This window comes from Colletotrichum spaethianum, assembly GCF_022836535.1.
Source record: "Colletotrichum spaethianum MAFF 239500 DNA, contig33, whole genome shotgun sequence".
Classification (NCBI taxonomy): domain Eukaryota; kingdom Fungi; phylum Ascomycota; class Sordariomycetes; order Glomerellales; family Glomerellaceae; genus Colletotrichum; species Colletotrichum spaethianum.
This window is the reverse complement of record NW_026054803.1, coordinates 269,296-285,968: the sequence shown is the minus strand read 5'-3', so window position 1 is coordinate 285,968 and position 16,673 is coordinate 269,296. Positions and strand designations below refer to the sequence as shown.

Here is a 16,673-nt window from a genome sequence, read left to right as displayed (position 1 = left end):
TCAACCAGCTGAGAACCCCATCGTCCCTCCCAAATACCTCAAAGACCAGGGGTTGTTGAGCGCTTTCCTCGAGCGGTTGACAATGCAAGGAAGGAGTGGGGGTTGTCGCCGTTCTAGGAATTCACTTAGACGGCGCGAGAAATCACGCCTGGGTAATTCGGGAAGGGAGGGGAGGGGCCATACTGTATGTGCCTGGTCGCCTGCTGCAAGCCCCGCCATCCAGCATCTTTTCTCTCTACCTCATGCTTTTACCCCTCCTTGCGACGGACCAAGTATCTCTCCTGGCTCTGGAACACCGCAACCCAAAGTACAGCTCTGCCTGAACCCGCACCTCACAGTTGCTGCTCTACTTAAATGCATCGGCCAAGTAACGATGCTTGTCGAGTCCACCTGCTCGACAAGAGACGGCCGTGCCGTCTAAACATCGTCAGAGTTGCCTCCGAGGCTCTCTACAGCCTTTGATCGCTGTTCACACTCTCTCTGTGGTCCGAGTCTGTCGTCACACCTGCATGGGATCAGAATGCTCGCCGCAGGGTCTCCCTCTGTACGACCCGCAGCAGAAGAGGCGGCGGCGGCGGCGTCTGCATGTTGCGTTGGCAGAGGAAATTTTGTGGCAAGTCGAAACGCGCCCCATCAATTGCGATTGCCCCTCTTCGACTCCAGGTATCGGATCCCGATCGGCTAGGCAGTAAAGCTGCCCCGCGATGCAGCACAGCGAGACATCTACAACACCACACCACACTCGACAATTGACACCATCCACCCCAGTTGAAAGCGCAGAGTCAAGTCAGAGAGAATATCTCCTCTCCGGCTATCTCCTACGGCGTCAAGAATGCCCCTGAAACCGTTCAGCGTGGCGTAGTCCAAGCTCCGCCAACGGCGCGGTTGGCCTGGATACAAAGGCCTTTGAGCTTTTGACCTCTAGCAGCGACCTGTCGACTATGATGCAAGAGGTCAACCCCGCGAGTCACGACCTGCGGCCCCGAACTCTACGGCGGATCGAGGGTCCAACCACTCTGTTATCGGAGTGACCCCTCCTTGCGGGGATATCGTGACACGGAGGAGCCAGAGCCAAGGGCTTTGCCGCCATTACCTGACGGAACTTTCATTAACGACATGGGGTTGGTGCCAGAATGGCAATAAAAAAAAGGGGTGGCGAGGGAATATCCGAACTAATTGATCGTCGAGCCGAGATGCCTCGGGCTAGCGTAGAACATGGTAGATCGAAGACCATTCAGCATTCTAGCCCGTCGTCAGTCTACTAGGATTCCGTCAACAAGCATACTGGAAGTGACATGGGATGACAGCCAGAGTCAGAAACGCTTGCTGCTGCCCTCCAGCCTATCCACCAGCAAGGTACAAAGCCGATACCTGCTGGAAGCCGTCTCCAAGCAGGACCAGAGAAGTCACTGCGGTCCGAATCTGGAGTCCGGTCACTCTCCACGCCAATGCCGTCGCCCTCGCCTACATCGTACTCTGTCACAGACTCGCAGATAGTCCACTCAATGCGGGCCTTAAAAGTCGGTGTAGAACCGAGCCACTACAAGCATGCGGAAGCCCATGCTTGCCGCCCAACAAATCAGTTTCTCTGACTGCCGTTTTCGCGCCTTTCACACCTGGCCGGCCCATACGAACGTCGCTTCGAAAACCCTTCGGCGGCATTATGACGAAGCTCTGGAGCTTCTGCCCCCGAACAGGGACCCTCGCAAACCACCTGGCGTGTGGGAAGTGGGAAGATGCAAGTCACTCCGAGACCCTCACCAGCCCACAAGCAACGGTACGAGATGCGGCACCGACAACTCTGCCTACCCTACTTGTGCACTTCTGCTTCCAAATCGCGGGGCAGACCAAGCATGTGTGTTTGTGAACAACCCATTTACATTAGAGTTGTGCTGAGAATGAGGCTGCCATGCTGGCAAGCTGGCAAGCTGGCAAGCTGGGTACCGTCCCGCCAAGTCATGCCAGGTCAGGTGTACGCCTCCTTGACTCTCGAGCATTACAGTAAACTGTGTAGAGGCACTGGCAACCAAATCCAACCCACAGCCCTAAGACACACATGTTGGCTCGTTTTAGGCAAAACTAATATGCATACTGTATGATGCTGCAAGAGATTGTTGCTTGAGCTTGTAATCCCGAGTTGGTAGAACAATCGCCGTCTGCTCTCCACCCAGACCTGTCATTGTCTACACAAGCGGCGGATGTTTCGCGAGCTACCCAACCCAGCCAAAACCCCAGGACGGGAGGACCCTGTCTTCCCCACCAGCGTTTTTGCGAAGAAAAAAAAAAGAAGAAAAAATGAAGGTGGGACGCTCTGAAGTCCTGCGGCAGAGCAGTGAGGCAAGGGACTACCTGATTCTTGAGGTTGGTCAATTTCTGAAGCCCCGTTCACGAGGGCGGGTTGCAACCCATTTCTGGCGGCTGGCGTGCACTTATACTGAGGCGATGGAGAGTTGCGGGTATCATTGCTGGACAACTACTAGCTGCTGAGCGGACCAATGTGCCCAATCGCCCGCCTTTGTCCCTACGTGACTTTCACCGCAAAACGAAGACTGTCGAGAGACACACGTTGTGCGCCCTTCGAAAAGACGAGCGCTCAAAGTTGATTCGCAAGGCGAAACTAGGGGTTACGACAACGAGAATCACCAAAGTCAGCCACGAACGAGACACCCTCTACAACCGATTTAACCTTGGATAGATAACCCAATGACAGGGCCCAAAGTGCCAGACGATACCTGACGTTCTGCCCCATGCGCACATCCGCTGGCTGGCGAACAGCCCTGATCTGTCCACTCGTTTAGGCAGATCATCGACAGCCGTGGCACAGACATGCCCTTATCAGCCCTTGCCTCTTCTAACCTAGCAAGCACTCGGCTACGGTTGTTCGCAACAAAGACGTATCGTCGGAAGAAGCATCGCAACAAACGCAACATTATGGCAGAGGCGATAAACTCCCAGCTCTGTGCGATGTGTTCTCGCTTGGTCTGGAGGAAGTGCGTCGCCGTCGTACAGGGCTATCCAAGTCCCGAAAAGCCATGCGACGCTGGCAGTGCGCGGCACAGACGGTCGCTAAACGTGTCGACATGAACAGGCTACATACATGATGACAACCCACACAGACTACCGCTTCACCGCTTGACGAGACATGCAAGTCCTTGTTTTGGAGCTCTTTTTTGCAGCCAGCGCAAGAACGAACCCCGTACAGGGTGATTCCCATACCATCGAAGCCCTACTAAGTAGATTGCCAATTCGACCAAAGTCCAAGCACGAAGCTGAGAGAAAGCGATGACAACCCAGCACCCTCGAAACGAATAGACTTTGCCCCCTCCAAAAAGGGGATCTCGGGCCTCCTGTCAGACTGAGGCAAAGATTTCTGATGCACTGACAAAAGCCACTGTTGTCGACGGGTTGTAGTCAATGCTCGCACAAGCCTGACAGGCATGAGCCGTGGACCGACCACCCACTCTGCACTGCACCCAGGGGAAGAAGCCCCTGACAGGAAAACGGAACAAGGCAATCGACTGGGACTAGTACGGACGACCTCCGACCTGCTAGACTCGGCGGTTCCTATGGTTGTTAGTGCGCCAGCCCCTCACTATAGGAGGGGGACGAAGAGGGGGTGTTCAAGAGAGAGGCAGAAAGAGCCAAGTGGAGGAGGGAGGGGTGAGAATGACTTGTCTGGATTGCGCGCTCCTTCCATGTCACGAGGAGAGTAATGAAGCCAGACGAGAAAAACGAATCGAGAAGGACGCTGCGTCTGACGGAGCGCATAAGCCACGCTCAACGACAATGCCGTCCGTTTTTGCAGTTCCACCGTTACAACTTGCAGTAACAGCTTATAATGACAATGGGCGATAACTGACATGGGCAGGCTCGAGTATGTGTATACCAGAGAAGTAACCGATGATCAAGTACAACCACATCCGCGGGCTCGTCCTTGAGCTGCCGCTACTCCTGGGCGCGGGAGGGTTTGAACAGGGTTACCAGGAACAGCGGCCCTCGTCTCCCACTGGCTCCCTTACCATTCTAGGACTGGGAAAGGGAAGATGACAAGCCCAAATAGCTGCGCTGCGCTGTGTCAGACTCTCACTCGGCCAGAACGGCCACCCAGACGCACACCACCCACACCTACTAGTACCCAAGCCCAGCTTTCACCCACATGCACCGCGGTTCCAGGGCACCGCTTGACGCCATCCAGACTGTGTACCTACTCAGAGTACAGACTTTACGCAGTACCCGCAACTCTCCTCCCGACCTGGCCAGGCACGGCGCGCCCAAGACTGGACGCTACCCTGGCCAGGACAGGGTCAGGTGTGTTAACGCAGTACGACGCAAGGTACTTTGCCCACGTTGGCTCTGGCGGTCTCTGTTTGTGTGTCTCTCTGTTCATCTCTCCCAGAGTTAGAGAGCAGGAGTAAGTACACTCGCAAGGTCCCTTGGGTACCAAACACCCCGACTTGCAAAGCCGCGCAGGCCAGCGAGTGATATGCTGCGGTTCCAGTCTGTGGTTCCCCTCTACGATGTGTGGCCCCCTGTCCAACTGGGCTCCCCCGTCGTTGGCGCAGGGGTATCTTGGGCCGCCGTCTGGCCTGCCACGCCCACTCGACCGTACTTGTCTCCCACACCTAAAATTCGCTACATTACCTTCTTATGCTCCAAACCTGCTCTCTCGTTTCTCCCCACGTTGGTCGGTCTCTTGCCCAGTTCTCTTCCTGTACACCATCTTGTGTGTCCGTGTATTCCAAACCTCTCTCAGCCTGCCGCTCCTGGCTCTCCAGGGCGCGACGTGTGAGACTATCTTCTGAGTTGTATACTCTGTACTGGACCGGGGAAGAACACAAAACGAAAATCAGGTAAGTTTACAGTTCTTTTGTCCTTTGTGTGCTGCTGCTCGGTCGCTGCACCGCATCCACATCGACTGGTTGCAGAGCTTTGCGACGGTCCAAAGCAACTGGCCTCATGGCGACAAGAAACACGCAGAGAGAGAAAGAGAGAGAGAGAGCGAACAACATAATCGGCCCCCTTTTCTACGCTGTGCAGCCAACGCAGCAAGTCGACCTTTTTGCTGCCAAACTTCAATGCGCGCCCAACGGCTACCGACCCCATCCTACACCGCAAAGCTGGGTTGCCAGACATTTACACACGCAAAAAAAAAAGAAGAAAAAAAGGAAGAAGAGGTAGGGGGTGCTTGCGGCAGAAGCTGGAAAAGCAACACCGATGACGGTTTCGGCCCGCACCCAAGGACACCGAGGAGACAGGAGAGTTGCAAGGCGAGACATTCGAGTCTCACGCTGCGCTCTCTAGCTTTAGCCGCTGCCATGCGTCCGGGGCTGCCACCATTGCTCTCCTTGTCTCGTCGGTGCTTCACCGACCACCGCCCGCATTTGGAGAAGACGGGCCATGAGGGACACTACGCTACGTTACGTTACCCCCCGGAACAGCACCGCCCGATTTCGCCAAATCAGCACCCCGCCTCCGGGTTTCCTTGTTTCCAAACCACCAAACTCTCGCTCTCTATTCCGTGTTTCTCGTCGTCGTCGTCGCGGCCGTCGCTCTCAGCCCACCAATAGCAGCAGCGTCTCGGATGCAGTCTCTGCTCCTGTTCCGACCTCACTCGTGTTCCTGTTGCTGACCGCCGGTCTTTCTTGATGCCAGCAGTACTATAGAAACCCGCCGCCACTAGGCTCCTTGCGCTGTGTACGACTTGTTGTAGTAAGCCGAATGATGGACGAGCTGCGCTTCCGATCTCAACAACCCCCCCGTAACGATTCCACGATGAACACGCTCGTATCACCTCCGCGGAACGGCAATCGCCTTCCGCAGCCTGTCCAGGCCGCCCATGACGGACGAGGTGCCCTGCCTCGCCGCTTCACCACCGACTCGGGGCGTGTACCAACATTGTCTTCCATAACCAGCCAGCGCGGCCCTGACCTCGGCGGTCAGGATTACAACAACGTATGTTTCCCCGTTCGTTGGGCTGCCATGCCTTACGCGCCTCGCTGCGCAGTAATTTGAATGGCGCGCGTCTTTGTTAGAATGCGACTGACGTTTGGCTTGCAGACCTTGCACAAAGTTCAATTGGTACGTGTGCTTCGCCGTCCTGCCCTCGAACCTTGTTTGCGACGACAGACGGCTGTCCGCAGGCTCTGCAATGCCACGCTGGGACGCTCAGAGACAGGGAAAAAACACAACTAACAAAACGGCGCAGATTGAGAAGAAGAAGATTGAGTACGAGAGACTCCGCGAGCAGAGGCGCCGTTTCGAGATGGAGATGCAGAAGCTGGAGCAGGCGCAGCGTCGCGAGGAGATGGAGCTCGCCAAGATGCAGGACGACCTCCGCCACGGTCACCAGTCGGAGCCCACGACGCCCCCCGAATACCACGAGTCCTCTGGCTTCCCCACCATGTTCTCGCGCCCGAACCGATACTCGACCTCGAGCCTGACCTCGCCTCCCGGCCTCTTCAACCGCCCCGGTCGTTCGGGGTCGCAGCTCACCTCGCCCCAGTCGACCATGATGCAGTCCCGCTTCAACTTTGACGACCACATGCCGTCCCGATCCGTGCCCGGATCCCGCAGAAACAGCGACGAGGATGAGAAGGAGGAGGCTGTTCGCCAGGACCCGACCAGCCATCGGTCCTCTAACGCGTAAGTGCTGTGACCCTATGCTGTATTTCGCAAACTTTCTGGACAAGTCGTGGGTGAGTATCGTGGGTGAGTATCATGATATGGCGATTGTTAGTGAAGATGGTTCCTCGATGTAGCCGAGGCGTCGTTTCTGGCTGAGAGAACGAAAGTCTCAAAGTCCATAATCCCTTGCCCCCTAAGGTCGCCCTTAGCTTGGGGAGCACTGCGATGGGATGGAAGGCGCTCTGGAAGGCGTGTAAGGTTCCTTCTCTTGAAGCTCGATGGGGCTCCTTCCTTCAACTGCTGTCTTTTGGACCGTCGGTCGGCCCATCCACCGTCGATAAAAAAGTCGACCTCGACCGTCAAGTCCTTTGACCTTTCGATCTCCCCGGTACACAGGCACTTCCGACCTTCCGACTTTATTTTCTCAACTGGACCTCAACCAAGCTCCTGCGTAACACATCGCATCCATCTTACAGCATCGTGATTTAGTCTTTGACTTTCACTTCAACACTTGGCACGCTTGTTCCGGCTTCACAACAACGCACCTTCTGGTCCGTTCAAACTCCTTGTTACAACACGCGATATTCACTCCGGCGTGCCTGCCCTTCAAAGGACCTTCCAGTCTTCAACATCGCAGCGATCTCCTGACCATCTACCTTATTAAGGCCTTCTTTCTGCTGGCCTTCTTCCGTTTCCTTCTTCTCGAAACATACCTGCGACTTGTCCACGAAGTGAAACATACTTACCATAGCAAACAAGCTCCCAACTGAAGCAATGGCTGACTCTGGTTCTCCCGATAATAGCTACAACCGTTACTCGATGCCAGTCACCCGCTCCCGCACTGGTCTCTACGGCGCCGACCTCGACCAAACCGGCACTGCGCGCTTCCTCTTTGGCGAGGAGGACGTTTCTGGCGAGAACAAGTACGGCCAGAACAACGGCGATGACAACTTCCCGACTCTGGTTCGCCGCGACGATCAAATGGTAAGTCACCCTTTTTGCACCCCTCCCCTCCAGCATCAGCTTCATCTCTACCGTCCGATTCATGAGCAAGCAAGTGCCAGTGGTTCTTCATCGACTCATCGAGGCCCACATGAGCTTCCTCATTGGTGGGCTGAGGTTGAGTCCCAAATCACTTCTCGAAGGCGGGAAGGTGCGAGCCGCAAGCAACTGCATTACCCAACCTACCCTATTCACCTCTCTCGGACATTCACTCTCGTTTGGCTCTCAGCTCTCTCAATTTCCAAATATTGTCTGTTGGCGCCGTGGAGAAGAGAGGAAAAACGCATTGTCTTGTCTGTTTACTATTCCCTCGCTCGCACCTTCCCCCGCGCCAATGGTCAAAGTTTTGCAAGAGTTTTCAACTGTCGACGACCACAATCCCACGCATCCAGCTGTCAGCCTCTGTACCAGTGTTGACATTTGCTTGCGTCGTATAGCTCTCTGCATCCTCCGCTGCCCTTGATCTTGCCCTCTCTCCTTCGCCCGCTCCTGACGCGCCTTCTTCCAACGGTTGGGGCAATATTAACCGTCACCGCACCCAACAGAGCTTGTCTGCTATCAACACGTCTTCGCTCAACGGAGCTGCTTCTTCTGGAGACATCGGCAACCGTTCTTCTGTTCGTCACTCGCTCGACCTGAAGTTCTACCCAGACGCCCCCTCGGACAACAACCAGAACGCCATCGTCTCCCCAACCGGAAACCACATGATGGCCACTCCTCCCAAGCTGCAGAGCTCCTTCTCTGCCAACGACGTGCCCACCGTCAAGACCACCAACGGCGGCTCGGTTACCAACAACCATGCTCAGCAGCACTTCCACAACCACAATGCTAGCATTGGTCGCATTCCTGCCGGCGCCGTTGCGGGCCGTCACAGCCGTGAGCTGTCCAGCGACAACAGCATGGGCGGTCAACGCGAGCAGGCTGGACCTTACCCCTCCATCCAGTCCGCTCTCCAGGCCAACGCCGCTCCCTTCGGTCCCGGCGCGCCTGGCCAGGGCTTCCCTCACACGTCCCAGGGCAATCAGACTCCCAGTGGCACTGCTACCGCTGGCCCCAACAACGGCTACGGCGGCTTCTATCCCAATGGCTACGTCTCGCCCAACAGCAACGGCCCGCCTACCTCTGGCCCCTACGGTGTGCCTCTCCTGGCCATGAGCATGCAGAACATGAATCTCAATGGCAACAACATGTACCCTGCTCAGAACTACGCTGGCTATGGCTCGCTCTACACTCCGCAGCAGCCCCAGCCTCGTGACAGCCAGGCCCGGGTCATCCAGCACCGCCGCCAGATGGACAATGAAGGTATGTTGAGTACTAGCCCTCATCTCTGCGTCCGTGCCGCTAACATTATTTAGCCATGTCCCGCTACAACGGCCTTGCTCTTGAGAACGTTGGTGGCCAGATCTACGATCTCTGCAAGGACCAGCACGGCTGCCGCTATCTGCAAAAGAAGCTCGAAGAGCGCAACCCGGAGCAGGTCCACATGATCTGGCTTGAGACCAACCAGCACGTCATCGAGCTTATGACGGACCCTTTTGGCAACTACCTCTGCCAGAAGCTTCTGGAGTTCTGCAACGACGACGAGCGTACCGTTCTCATCCAGAACGCTGCCGTCGACATGGTTCGCATCGCCCTTAACCAGCACGGCACTCGCGCTCTCCAGAAGATGATTGAGTTCGTCACCACTCCCACCCAGATCGAGATGATCATCAACGCTCTTCGCTTCCAGGTCGTTGAGCTCATCCAGGACCTCAATGGCAACCACGTCATTCAGAAGTGTCTCAACAAGCTCAGCGCCCAGGATGCGCAGTTCATTTTCGATGCTGTTGGTACCAACTGCGTCGACGTTGGAACTCATCGCCACGGCTGCTGCGTCCTCCAGCGCTGCATTGACCACGCCTCTGGTGACCAGAAGGTCTGGCTGATTGCCAAGATCACGGAGCATGCTCCGATCCTTGTCCAGGACCCCTTCGGCAATTACGTTGTCCAGTACATCATCGACCTCAACGAGCCTTCCTTCACGGAGCCCATCGTCCGCATGTTCCAGAACCGCATCGGCCAGCTGTCTCGCCACAAGTTCAGCTCCAACGTCATCGAGAAGTGTCTGCGCTGCTCCCAGGAGCCGTCCCGCGACATGATTGTTGAGGAGCTTCTGACCCCCGGCGAGATTGAGCGACTCCTCCGCGACTCGTACGCCAACTATGTCATCCAGACCGCTCTCGAGTACGCGACCCCTCACAGCAAGTTCCGTCTGGTCGACGCCATCCGCCCCATCTTGCCGTCCATCCGTTCGACCCCCTATGGTCGACGCATCCAGGCCAAGATCCAGGCCTTTGAGGGCCGTGGTAGTGCCACTTCCAGCGGCCAGGTCACACCCGCGGACCCCAGCCAGGGCCAGATTCCCCTGCGCTCCGGCCACAACCGCGCCATGTCCAACAACACCTCCATTGTTGCCCCTGGCGGAGCTTTCGGCAATGGTCTGAATGGCGGTCTCAACGGCGGAATGGCTCCCCGCGGCAACCAAGCCAGCTACCCCGCGGCCAACAGCGTCACGGTGCCTCCTCCTGGTCCCCAGAGCCAGCGCATGCCGCATTTTGGCTTCAACGGCCAGCAGCGCAGCAACGGAGGTGCCCCTGCTGACGCGGGCGCGGGCGAGGCTCAATGGCTGTAATTGTATTCGACGCGTTGTCGACGTTCTTGGCACCCGGGGTTACACTTCTAATGGTACGAAATGTGGCGCGGGCACTCGACAAACGAACATGATGGGTGGCATAATGCTTTCCGCAACGGTTTTCTTTTCGACACAGCACGGCGACAACGCAGCAACGACTTGACGATCTTTTTCTTTCCCTGTCTGTGCAAACACCAAAAACATCCTCCAACCAACATACAACTTCGCAATCCACCCCACCTCCTCATCCGTCGAGCACGGCGGTCTTGCATCTGGTTGCAAGGCCAGCTTTGTGTGTACACTATGGATTCGGGCAGCGTATTGAGTGCCCTCTTTCGGCATTTGCAGCGCAAACACAAGAATCGCATTCTGCTTCTCGGCAGCCGTCACCAGATCGGACGGAGCCTTCAATAGGCTTGTACTTGATTCGATGCGACACATCGACATAGACGAACGTTTTCCTTTTCTCGCTTTTCATTTGTCTTTGCCGCACTTTTCCACTTCATTTTCTCTTCTCGACGCTCGCTCTCCAGGAAAGGGACACCATCAGCTTTTCTTGGTTGATGATTGGATCAGGCTCACGACAACATTGGCTTAATTCCTTCGACGATACGCCAGTTACGAAACTAGTCATGAGACGCGCGACGATTTCAGCAAGAGTTTGGTTTCTTCTCTTACGAGCTATGGCCTTTCCGGTGTGCCGAGTGCTCTCTCGAATTGCCCTTTCGGCGTTGTGATGGCTCTCCACTCGGGAGTTATGTACCCCAAGCGGACCGACAAGTTATCACTGGAGATGCCTGATTGCACGCACATTGCAAAGGGATCAGCGGTGGGACATGACAGCATTGGGGGCAGTTTTTTTCTTTCTTTTCTCGTATGTGGTTTGGCTTCGTTTGCTGGCTTCGCCATGGGCCGCCTGGTATGGACAGTCAACCCCCATGGCTTTCCTGAATGGGAGGACAATAGACAAGGCTGGAGGTTCATCAATGGGACTATGGGGCTCTCGCATATTAGGGGGTTTCTGGAACAGATTCGATTGGCCTTCTGCAGAATGGAGAAAGCTTTCTTGTGTGTGTATGAGAACTCTAGGGACGAAGATTGGCGTTACTTTTTTCTTCTTTAGCCGGCGGAAGGGGAGATGATGTGACGGGAGGATTTTGGCCTGATTTGCCGATGCTCATCAGCAAACCGCCCACAGCAAGCACCCAACGACCGCGCATGTAACTAGGCAGATTATTCAGGACAACGACCTTGAGTAAAAAGTTTGCTGATTTCCGATGCAGTTGTGATGTGTGACAAGCACTGAAATGATACCGTGTTCACGTAGCTATATTTGGCAGCCTTTGGATAGACTCAGCTCTGGGGGAGAAACACACAGGCGCGTGGTGAGACGGGGAAGCCTGGGATGGGATGGAGCATGTGAAGCGACCGAGAGTCCCAGCGGCGTGATGTGATTGGCCCACCGAACGATCCCCCAGGGTGGGAGGTTCCAGAACACTGCGGCGGCGGGCGGCTGGCCCAGCGACTGTTGGGTGGGCACAGCCTCATTTGCTTTGGGCAGACGTCGCCGGCCGCAAAAAGGCCAGACCGCAATTTTTAGTTGTCGAGGCCTCCTTTCATACACGCCTTTTTTTTTTTTCCCCTTCCATTTATTTCCTCCTCAATACCCCCTCCCTTCTCCTTTCCCGTCAGAAAAACCCGGCTTAACTGCGACAACACACGCCTGCGATTGAAGGAAGCCTTCCGCAATCGTCTCCCGAGCTCGCACCTCGTCTTTTTTTGAACTTGAGAGAACCCCCCTGATTCCACCGGAAGACCCGCAAAAGCCAGAGAAAAAAACGTAAAAGCAAAAATGACCCGCGGCAACCAGCGCGACAAGGCCCGTGAGGCGGCTCAGAAGAAGGCCGCTTCTCAGGTGAGATTCTTTATTTTTATTTATTTCCCGCAGCCCGGCTTACGACGCGTCTCCCTTGGGGGGGGGGGGGGGGGGGGGGTGGAGGGTTTCCTCTTCGTGATGTGTCAGGCCACCGCCGCCCGCGCCGTGTACAGCACGCAACGTTGTTTTCGCGTCGCTGCCATGAGATGTATTAAAGTCTCGAGTCTTTTGAGGGAGGAAAAGGGGGGCACGAACGTGTTCCCCTTTTTTTGTCCCTTTGAACGAGGGACGGCGGGGAGACGGTTTCGCAGCGCGGGTCCTCATGGCGCAAACGCGCACAGCTGCTTGAGATGAAGTGAGAACGGATGCTGACGCCCGATCGGGACGCGTAGAAGAAGGGAAACACCATGAGCGGCACCGAGATGCAGCGCGCCAAGGAGTCCGCCGCCGAGATCATGCGGCAGAAGCAGGCTGCCGGTGAGTCCCTTGTTTTCTTCCTTTTGTCCACCGCCCGTCGGGTCCCGCTTCTCTGCCGGTCCTGGCCTGCGGACGTGGAGCCGTGGGCTAAACCCGCGAGGGCATCGGCTCACTGTCGCGAGGCGGGTTCTTCGAAGAGGGGCCGATGAGGCGGGCGTCCCCGATGATGAGAGCGTGAGATGCTGACGATGCGTGCGTAGCTGAGGCCAGGAAGGCTGCGGAAGGAGCGGGAGGCTCCAAAAAGAAATAGACGAGCGCGGAGGGCACGGGGGGGAGGGACTTCCCTCCCCCGGCACCTCTCGTCTTCTGGGCCCTCCCGGTCCGGACACCATGCGTCCGCGGGCTTCTCTCATCGCTCACGTTGTTGCGCTTCACAGCCCCGTGTCGCAGCCACCTCTGCTCTTTCACCTCAGGGGTTGGAGGGACGTGGGTGTGATGGGTAAGCGTGCGGGTAGGTGTCGAGCCTCGGGACGGCTGGCGGCGGTCTCCCCGAGGCGAAGGGCACGGGGGCGGCATAGAGACGGAAGAAGACTTTTTTTATTTTTAAAAAAATCCACAAACGACGGCAAACGAACAATAAATCAGAGGGCTAGTTTTTCAAAGCGACGGCGGGGAGAAGGTGCATTCGGCGCGGGGGCTTTCTGGGTCGGAAACCATCAGACATGAAGATACAGTACACAAAACACTCTTATAAAAAAAAAACACAAAGTCATGAAGGGAGAGGTTCGTCTGGGACCTCTACTATAGTTCACCCACTCGCTCTGCTCACTTCAGATATGGGACCCGGCTGGTCCGTCGCCCGGCCGGTTCGCGACGTCGCCCAGAGCGAATCCTCGTCAAAAGGCAACGAGAGCCCGGCCCGTCCGTGGCTCAAGGAACACCCTCCCTCGACGGCGCCGCGGCTCGGAGATTGACAAGTCCTCTGCCGCGCCGGCATCGACTACCACCCCCGCATGTCCGCCCGCGTGTGAATCCCGCCGTGTAAAGAACCTTGGCCACGTAGACGGAGCAAAAACGGACGCCCGCGCACCGTGGCTGACAACCCCGACCACGACCAAATAAACTGCACGCCAGACACGGCATACGGAAGACGCATCGATGCGGGGGCCCCTAGCGGCCGCCGTCGCCCGTCAAGCATGGCCCGTGGCCGCTGACGGATGCGCGCATGGCGGCGTGGCCGACGCCCGGGTGCCCGGCTCCCCTTTTGTCCATGCGATCCGCGCCACCCCTCCCCTCCCCTCCCCTCCCCTCTCCCCCTTTCGCTCAACGGGACACCCTGACCGGTCGATCAAACCGGCTCGCCCAAGGGACCGACGCTGGAATAGAATAAACCCGGATGCGCCCTGGGAAAACCGCCCGGGTTTGCTATTCTTGCCCCCTCGGGTGCGTCCTGCCCGTTGGACCAGCAATGCAAATGATTTGGCATCCACACATACACACACACCACAAGGGCTCACAGGACGGCAAAGAGACGGCGGGTGAAACGGGAACGTGTGATCGTTCATGATCCATTTATTTGATTCCTTATTAATTGGGTGCGAAAAACCGGTGGTGTTTTTCCATCCAGGAAATACGAACCAGTTCATACTCTTGTAATTATCCCCTAAACCTTTCTCCCGTCCTTCCCCCCTTCCAGACCTCCCCTCGGAGAGACGAGGGGGGCGGGCTCGACCCGGGCCGAGGGGAGGAAAAAAGGGGCGGGCGAGGGAGGAAAAGAGTAGTTATCCATCCGTCCCACCCAGGCCGTCCAGGCCGGAGGTGGGGCCGTGGATGTGTGTAGTCTGTTCCCGCTCTTCCCTTCCCCCGCCGCCCCCTTTGACGGCTTTCTCGTCTCCACAACCAAAACAAAGAGAAATCTACATGATGAAAAAAAAAAAACAGAAAAAAGAGAAAAAGGTCGTGAGAGCCTCCCCATGGCGTGCAACGTGACAACTCCGGATATGTGGTATCGTTCCCAGCGGAGTGGGTAAAAAACAGTAGTTCTTCCCGGATGTGTGAAATAATGGGGTACTAAGGTCGAGGGCGGGAAAGCGGTCTCACACAGCAAAAGTGTTTCGACGGACTCGTGCCTCGCCCTTATGCCTCCATCATGTTCATGGGGAGAGAACCAGCCATGCCGCCAAAGGAGCCAACGCCTTGCGCGTTGACGGCGGGGAACGAGCCGGCGGAGCAGGTGACGGCACACACGCAGGCACCGACGCCGTTGACCTGTCCTGTGCCCTGCTGGACGTTACCGCCCGCGGCGGGAGCGGCAGGGGCGGCGGCGGCAGCGGAAGAGGCGGCGGGAGCGGCAGGCGCAGCAGCGGGGGGAGTGCCTCCGGTGATGGCGCTGGGGGCGCCGTTGCCCTTCTGCTGGATGGCCATGGACTGGAAGAGGGCCTGGCTCTTCTCGGCGGTGGGGTTGATGGAGAAAGTCATGCCCTTTCCGCAGTGGCCGGCCTGGGCGCAGTAGAACCCTGGTTGCGTGTTAGTCAAGTAGCACGGACGGAGGGCGCGGGCGTGCGCGGGACAGCTTACACAAAGGCTCGGAAACCATGACTTGCATGGCGACCTGGGGAGGCGGGCTAACGGAGTTGTTGGGGTTGGCCATGAAGCCAGAGTTCATGCCGCCGGCGAGAGGGTCGCAGGGCTTCGCGAAGCTGGACTGGGTGGCGGTGTGGTTCTGGCTCATGAAGGTGAAGACAACCATGTCGCCGACGTTGGCCTTGATCTGGTCGGGAGTGAAGGCGAGGCCAGCGGGGCCACCAACGGTAACCTTGAGTGAGAGAGTCAGCAAGCTTGGTCGCCATCAGGTACGGACCGATCAACTTACTTGGTGAGTGGCCTGCGCAGCGGGGGGGCGGGGGCGGCGGGAGTGCCGGCGGCTGGAGGGGCGGCGGCGGGAGGGGCGGCGGCACCACCAGCAGGCTGGTTGATGTTGATCGTGGGAGCGCCGGCACCGGGGTTGGCCCAGATGATGATGACCTCAGTAACCTGGCTGTTGGAAACACCGAATCCAGTCATGCCCAAGGGGAGACCGGCGGGTTCGGCGGCGGCGGCGGCGGCGGCTGCCTTGTGACCATCGCGGCGGACGGGGTAGCTGTTGCGGGCCGACTTGGCCGAGGCCATGGCGGCGGCGGAGAGGGCTAATACGGCGGAGAACTTCATCTTGACGGTTGTTGTCGATTAGGGTAGATTGCCTCCTCTTTTTCTATTGTTCTTTCTCTTCTCGGAAGATTTGCTTTGGTTGCGAGACTGCTAGAGCCTGGGCTGTCGAGAGTCGAAAGTGAATAAACGGTTTAGTACTTGCTGGATGGCGTAAATGGCGAGGGCCTGCTCGTGACGAAGTAGAGAACACGGAACCGAAAGAGAACGAAAGTCACACAGGGAATGAGTGAAGCGGATGAAGAAGAGATGAGGGGAAGGAAACAGAAACCTATTTGTTGTCGAGGATGGGGGGGAGAGGGAGTGCTTAAATCAAGCATGCGCGCAAGCATGATGGGGCGTGAGCCTTGCTACATTATCCGTTCGTTATCCCATGTCATGGGCCATTGGACAACTAGCGTGGGCGAGCGTGTGTGAAGGTGTGTCCAGGACATGGGCATGGCATGGCATGGCATGGGACAACCCCTTCCCGGCCACAAGGTCGACCTCGACGAAACAGGACGAGGAAAATCTTCCGCCAGCCCGTCCTTGGAAGAGAGGAGAGTCTGGAGGGCACTTTGCACCCCGGTTTTTGCCCAAGCCTAGCGCAGCCAAGCGGCGCCCCCCCTGAGGGTCCTGACTGCAGAAGGTACATACAACACTCATTGTACTAAGCGTAGGAGGCGAGGGGACAGGAGGTAGGGAGGATGGCGCTGGATACAGAGCAGGGGTCCTGCTGCGTGGGAGAGGGCGTCGAGGAGACAGTTCGTTGCTCGGGGACGCAGCGTCCGATTAAGCACGCGAAGCACAGGCCCGCCGCGGCATTGCCATCCCAAGCTTGGTGCAAATAAAGAACAAAAAGCCAAGACATGATGGGGTGGGGAGTGGTGGCAGGGGTCT

General features: G+C 57.1%; 5 protein-coding genes across 5 annotated transcripts; 3 read left to right on the top strand and 2 right to left on the bottom strand.

Annotated features, from left to right (window-relative positions):
- Positions 1-5,772: 5,772 nt before the first annotated feature.
- ColSpa_10126 (uncharacterized protein) lies at positions 5,773-6,646 on the top strand (the record flags this gene model as incomplete). Its single annotated transcript, XM_049276338.1, has 2 exons — positions 5,773-5,952; positions 6,206-6,646. 2 exons carry the CDS (start codon positions 5,773-5,775, stop codon positions 6,644-6,646), a joined length of 621 nt encoding a protein of 206 aa, XP_049132295.1.
- A 752-nt stretch (positions 6,647-7,398) lies between these two features.
- ColSpa_10125 (uncharacterized protein) lies at positions 7,399-7,721 on the top strand (the record flags this gene model as incomplete). Its single annotated transcript, XM_049276337.1, has 2 exons — positions 7,399-7,608; positions 7,689-7,721. 2 exons carry the CDS (start codon positions 7,399-7,401, stop codon positions 7,719-7,721), a joined length of 243 nt encoding a protein of 80 aa, XP_049132294.1.
- A 239-nt stretch (positions 7,722-7,960) lies between these two features.
- On the top strand, positions 7,961-10,297 carry ColSpa_10124 (pumilio domain-containing protein; the record flags this gene model as incomplete). Its single annotated transcript, XM_049276336.1, has 3 exons — positions 7,961-8,020; positions 8,064-8,928; positions 8,982-10,297. 3 exons carry the CDS (start codon positions 7,961-7,963, stop codon positions 10,295-10,297), a joined length of 2,241 nt encoding a protein of 746 aa, XP_049132293.1.
- A 2,196-nt stretch (positions 10,298-12,493) lies between these two features.
- On the bottom strand, positions 12,494-13,166 carry ColSpa_10123 (uncharacterized protein; the record flags this gene model as incomplete). Its single annotated transcript, XM_049276335.1, has 2 exons — positions 12,494-12,711; positions 12,764-13,166. 2 exons carry the CDS (start codon positions 13,164-13,166, stop codon positions 12,494-12,496), a joined length of 621 nt encoding a protein of 206 aa, XP_049132292.1.
- Positions 13,167-14,726: 1,560 nt separating this feature from the next.
- On the bottom strand, positions 14,727-15,797 carry ColSpa_10122 (putative GTP cyclohydrolase URC1; the record flags this gene model as incomplete). Its single annotated transcript, XM_049276334.1, has 3 exons — positions 14,727-15,106; positions 15,168-15,427; positions 15,463-15,797. 3 exons carry the CDS (start codon positions 15,795-15,797, stop codon positions 14,727-14,729), a joined length of 975 nt encoding a protein of 324 aa, XP_049132291.1.
- Between the last annotated feature and the right edge of the window lie 876 nt (positions 15,798-16,673).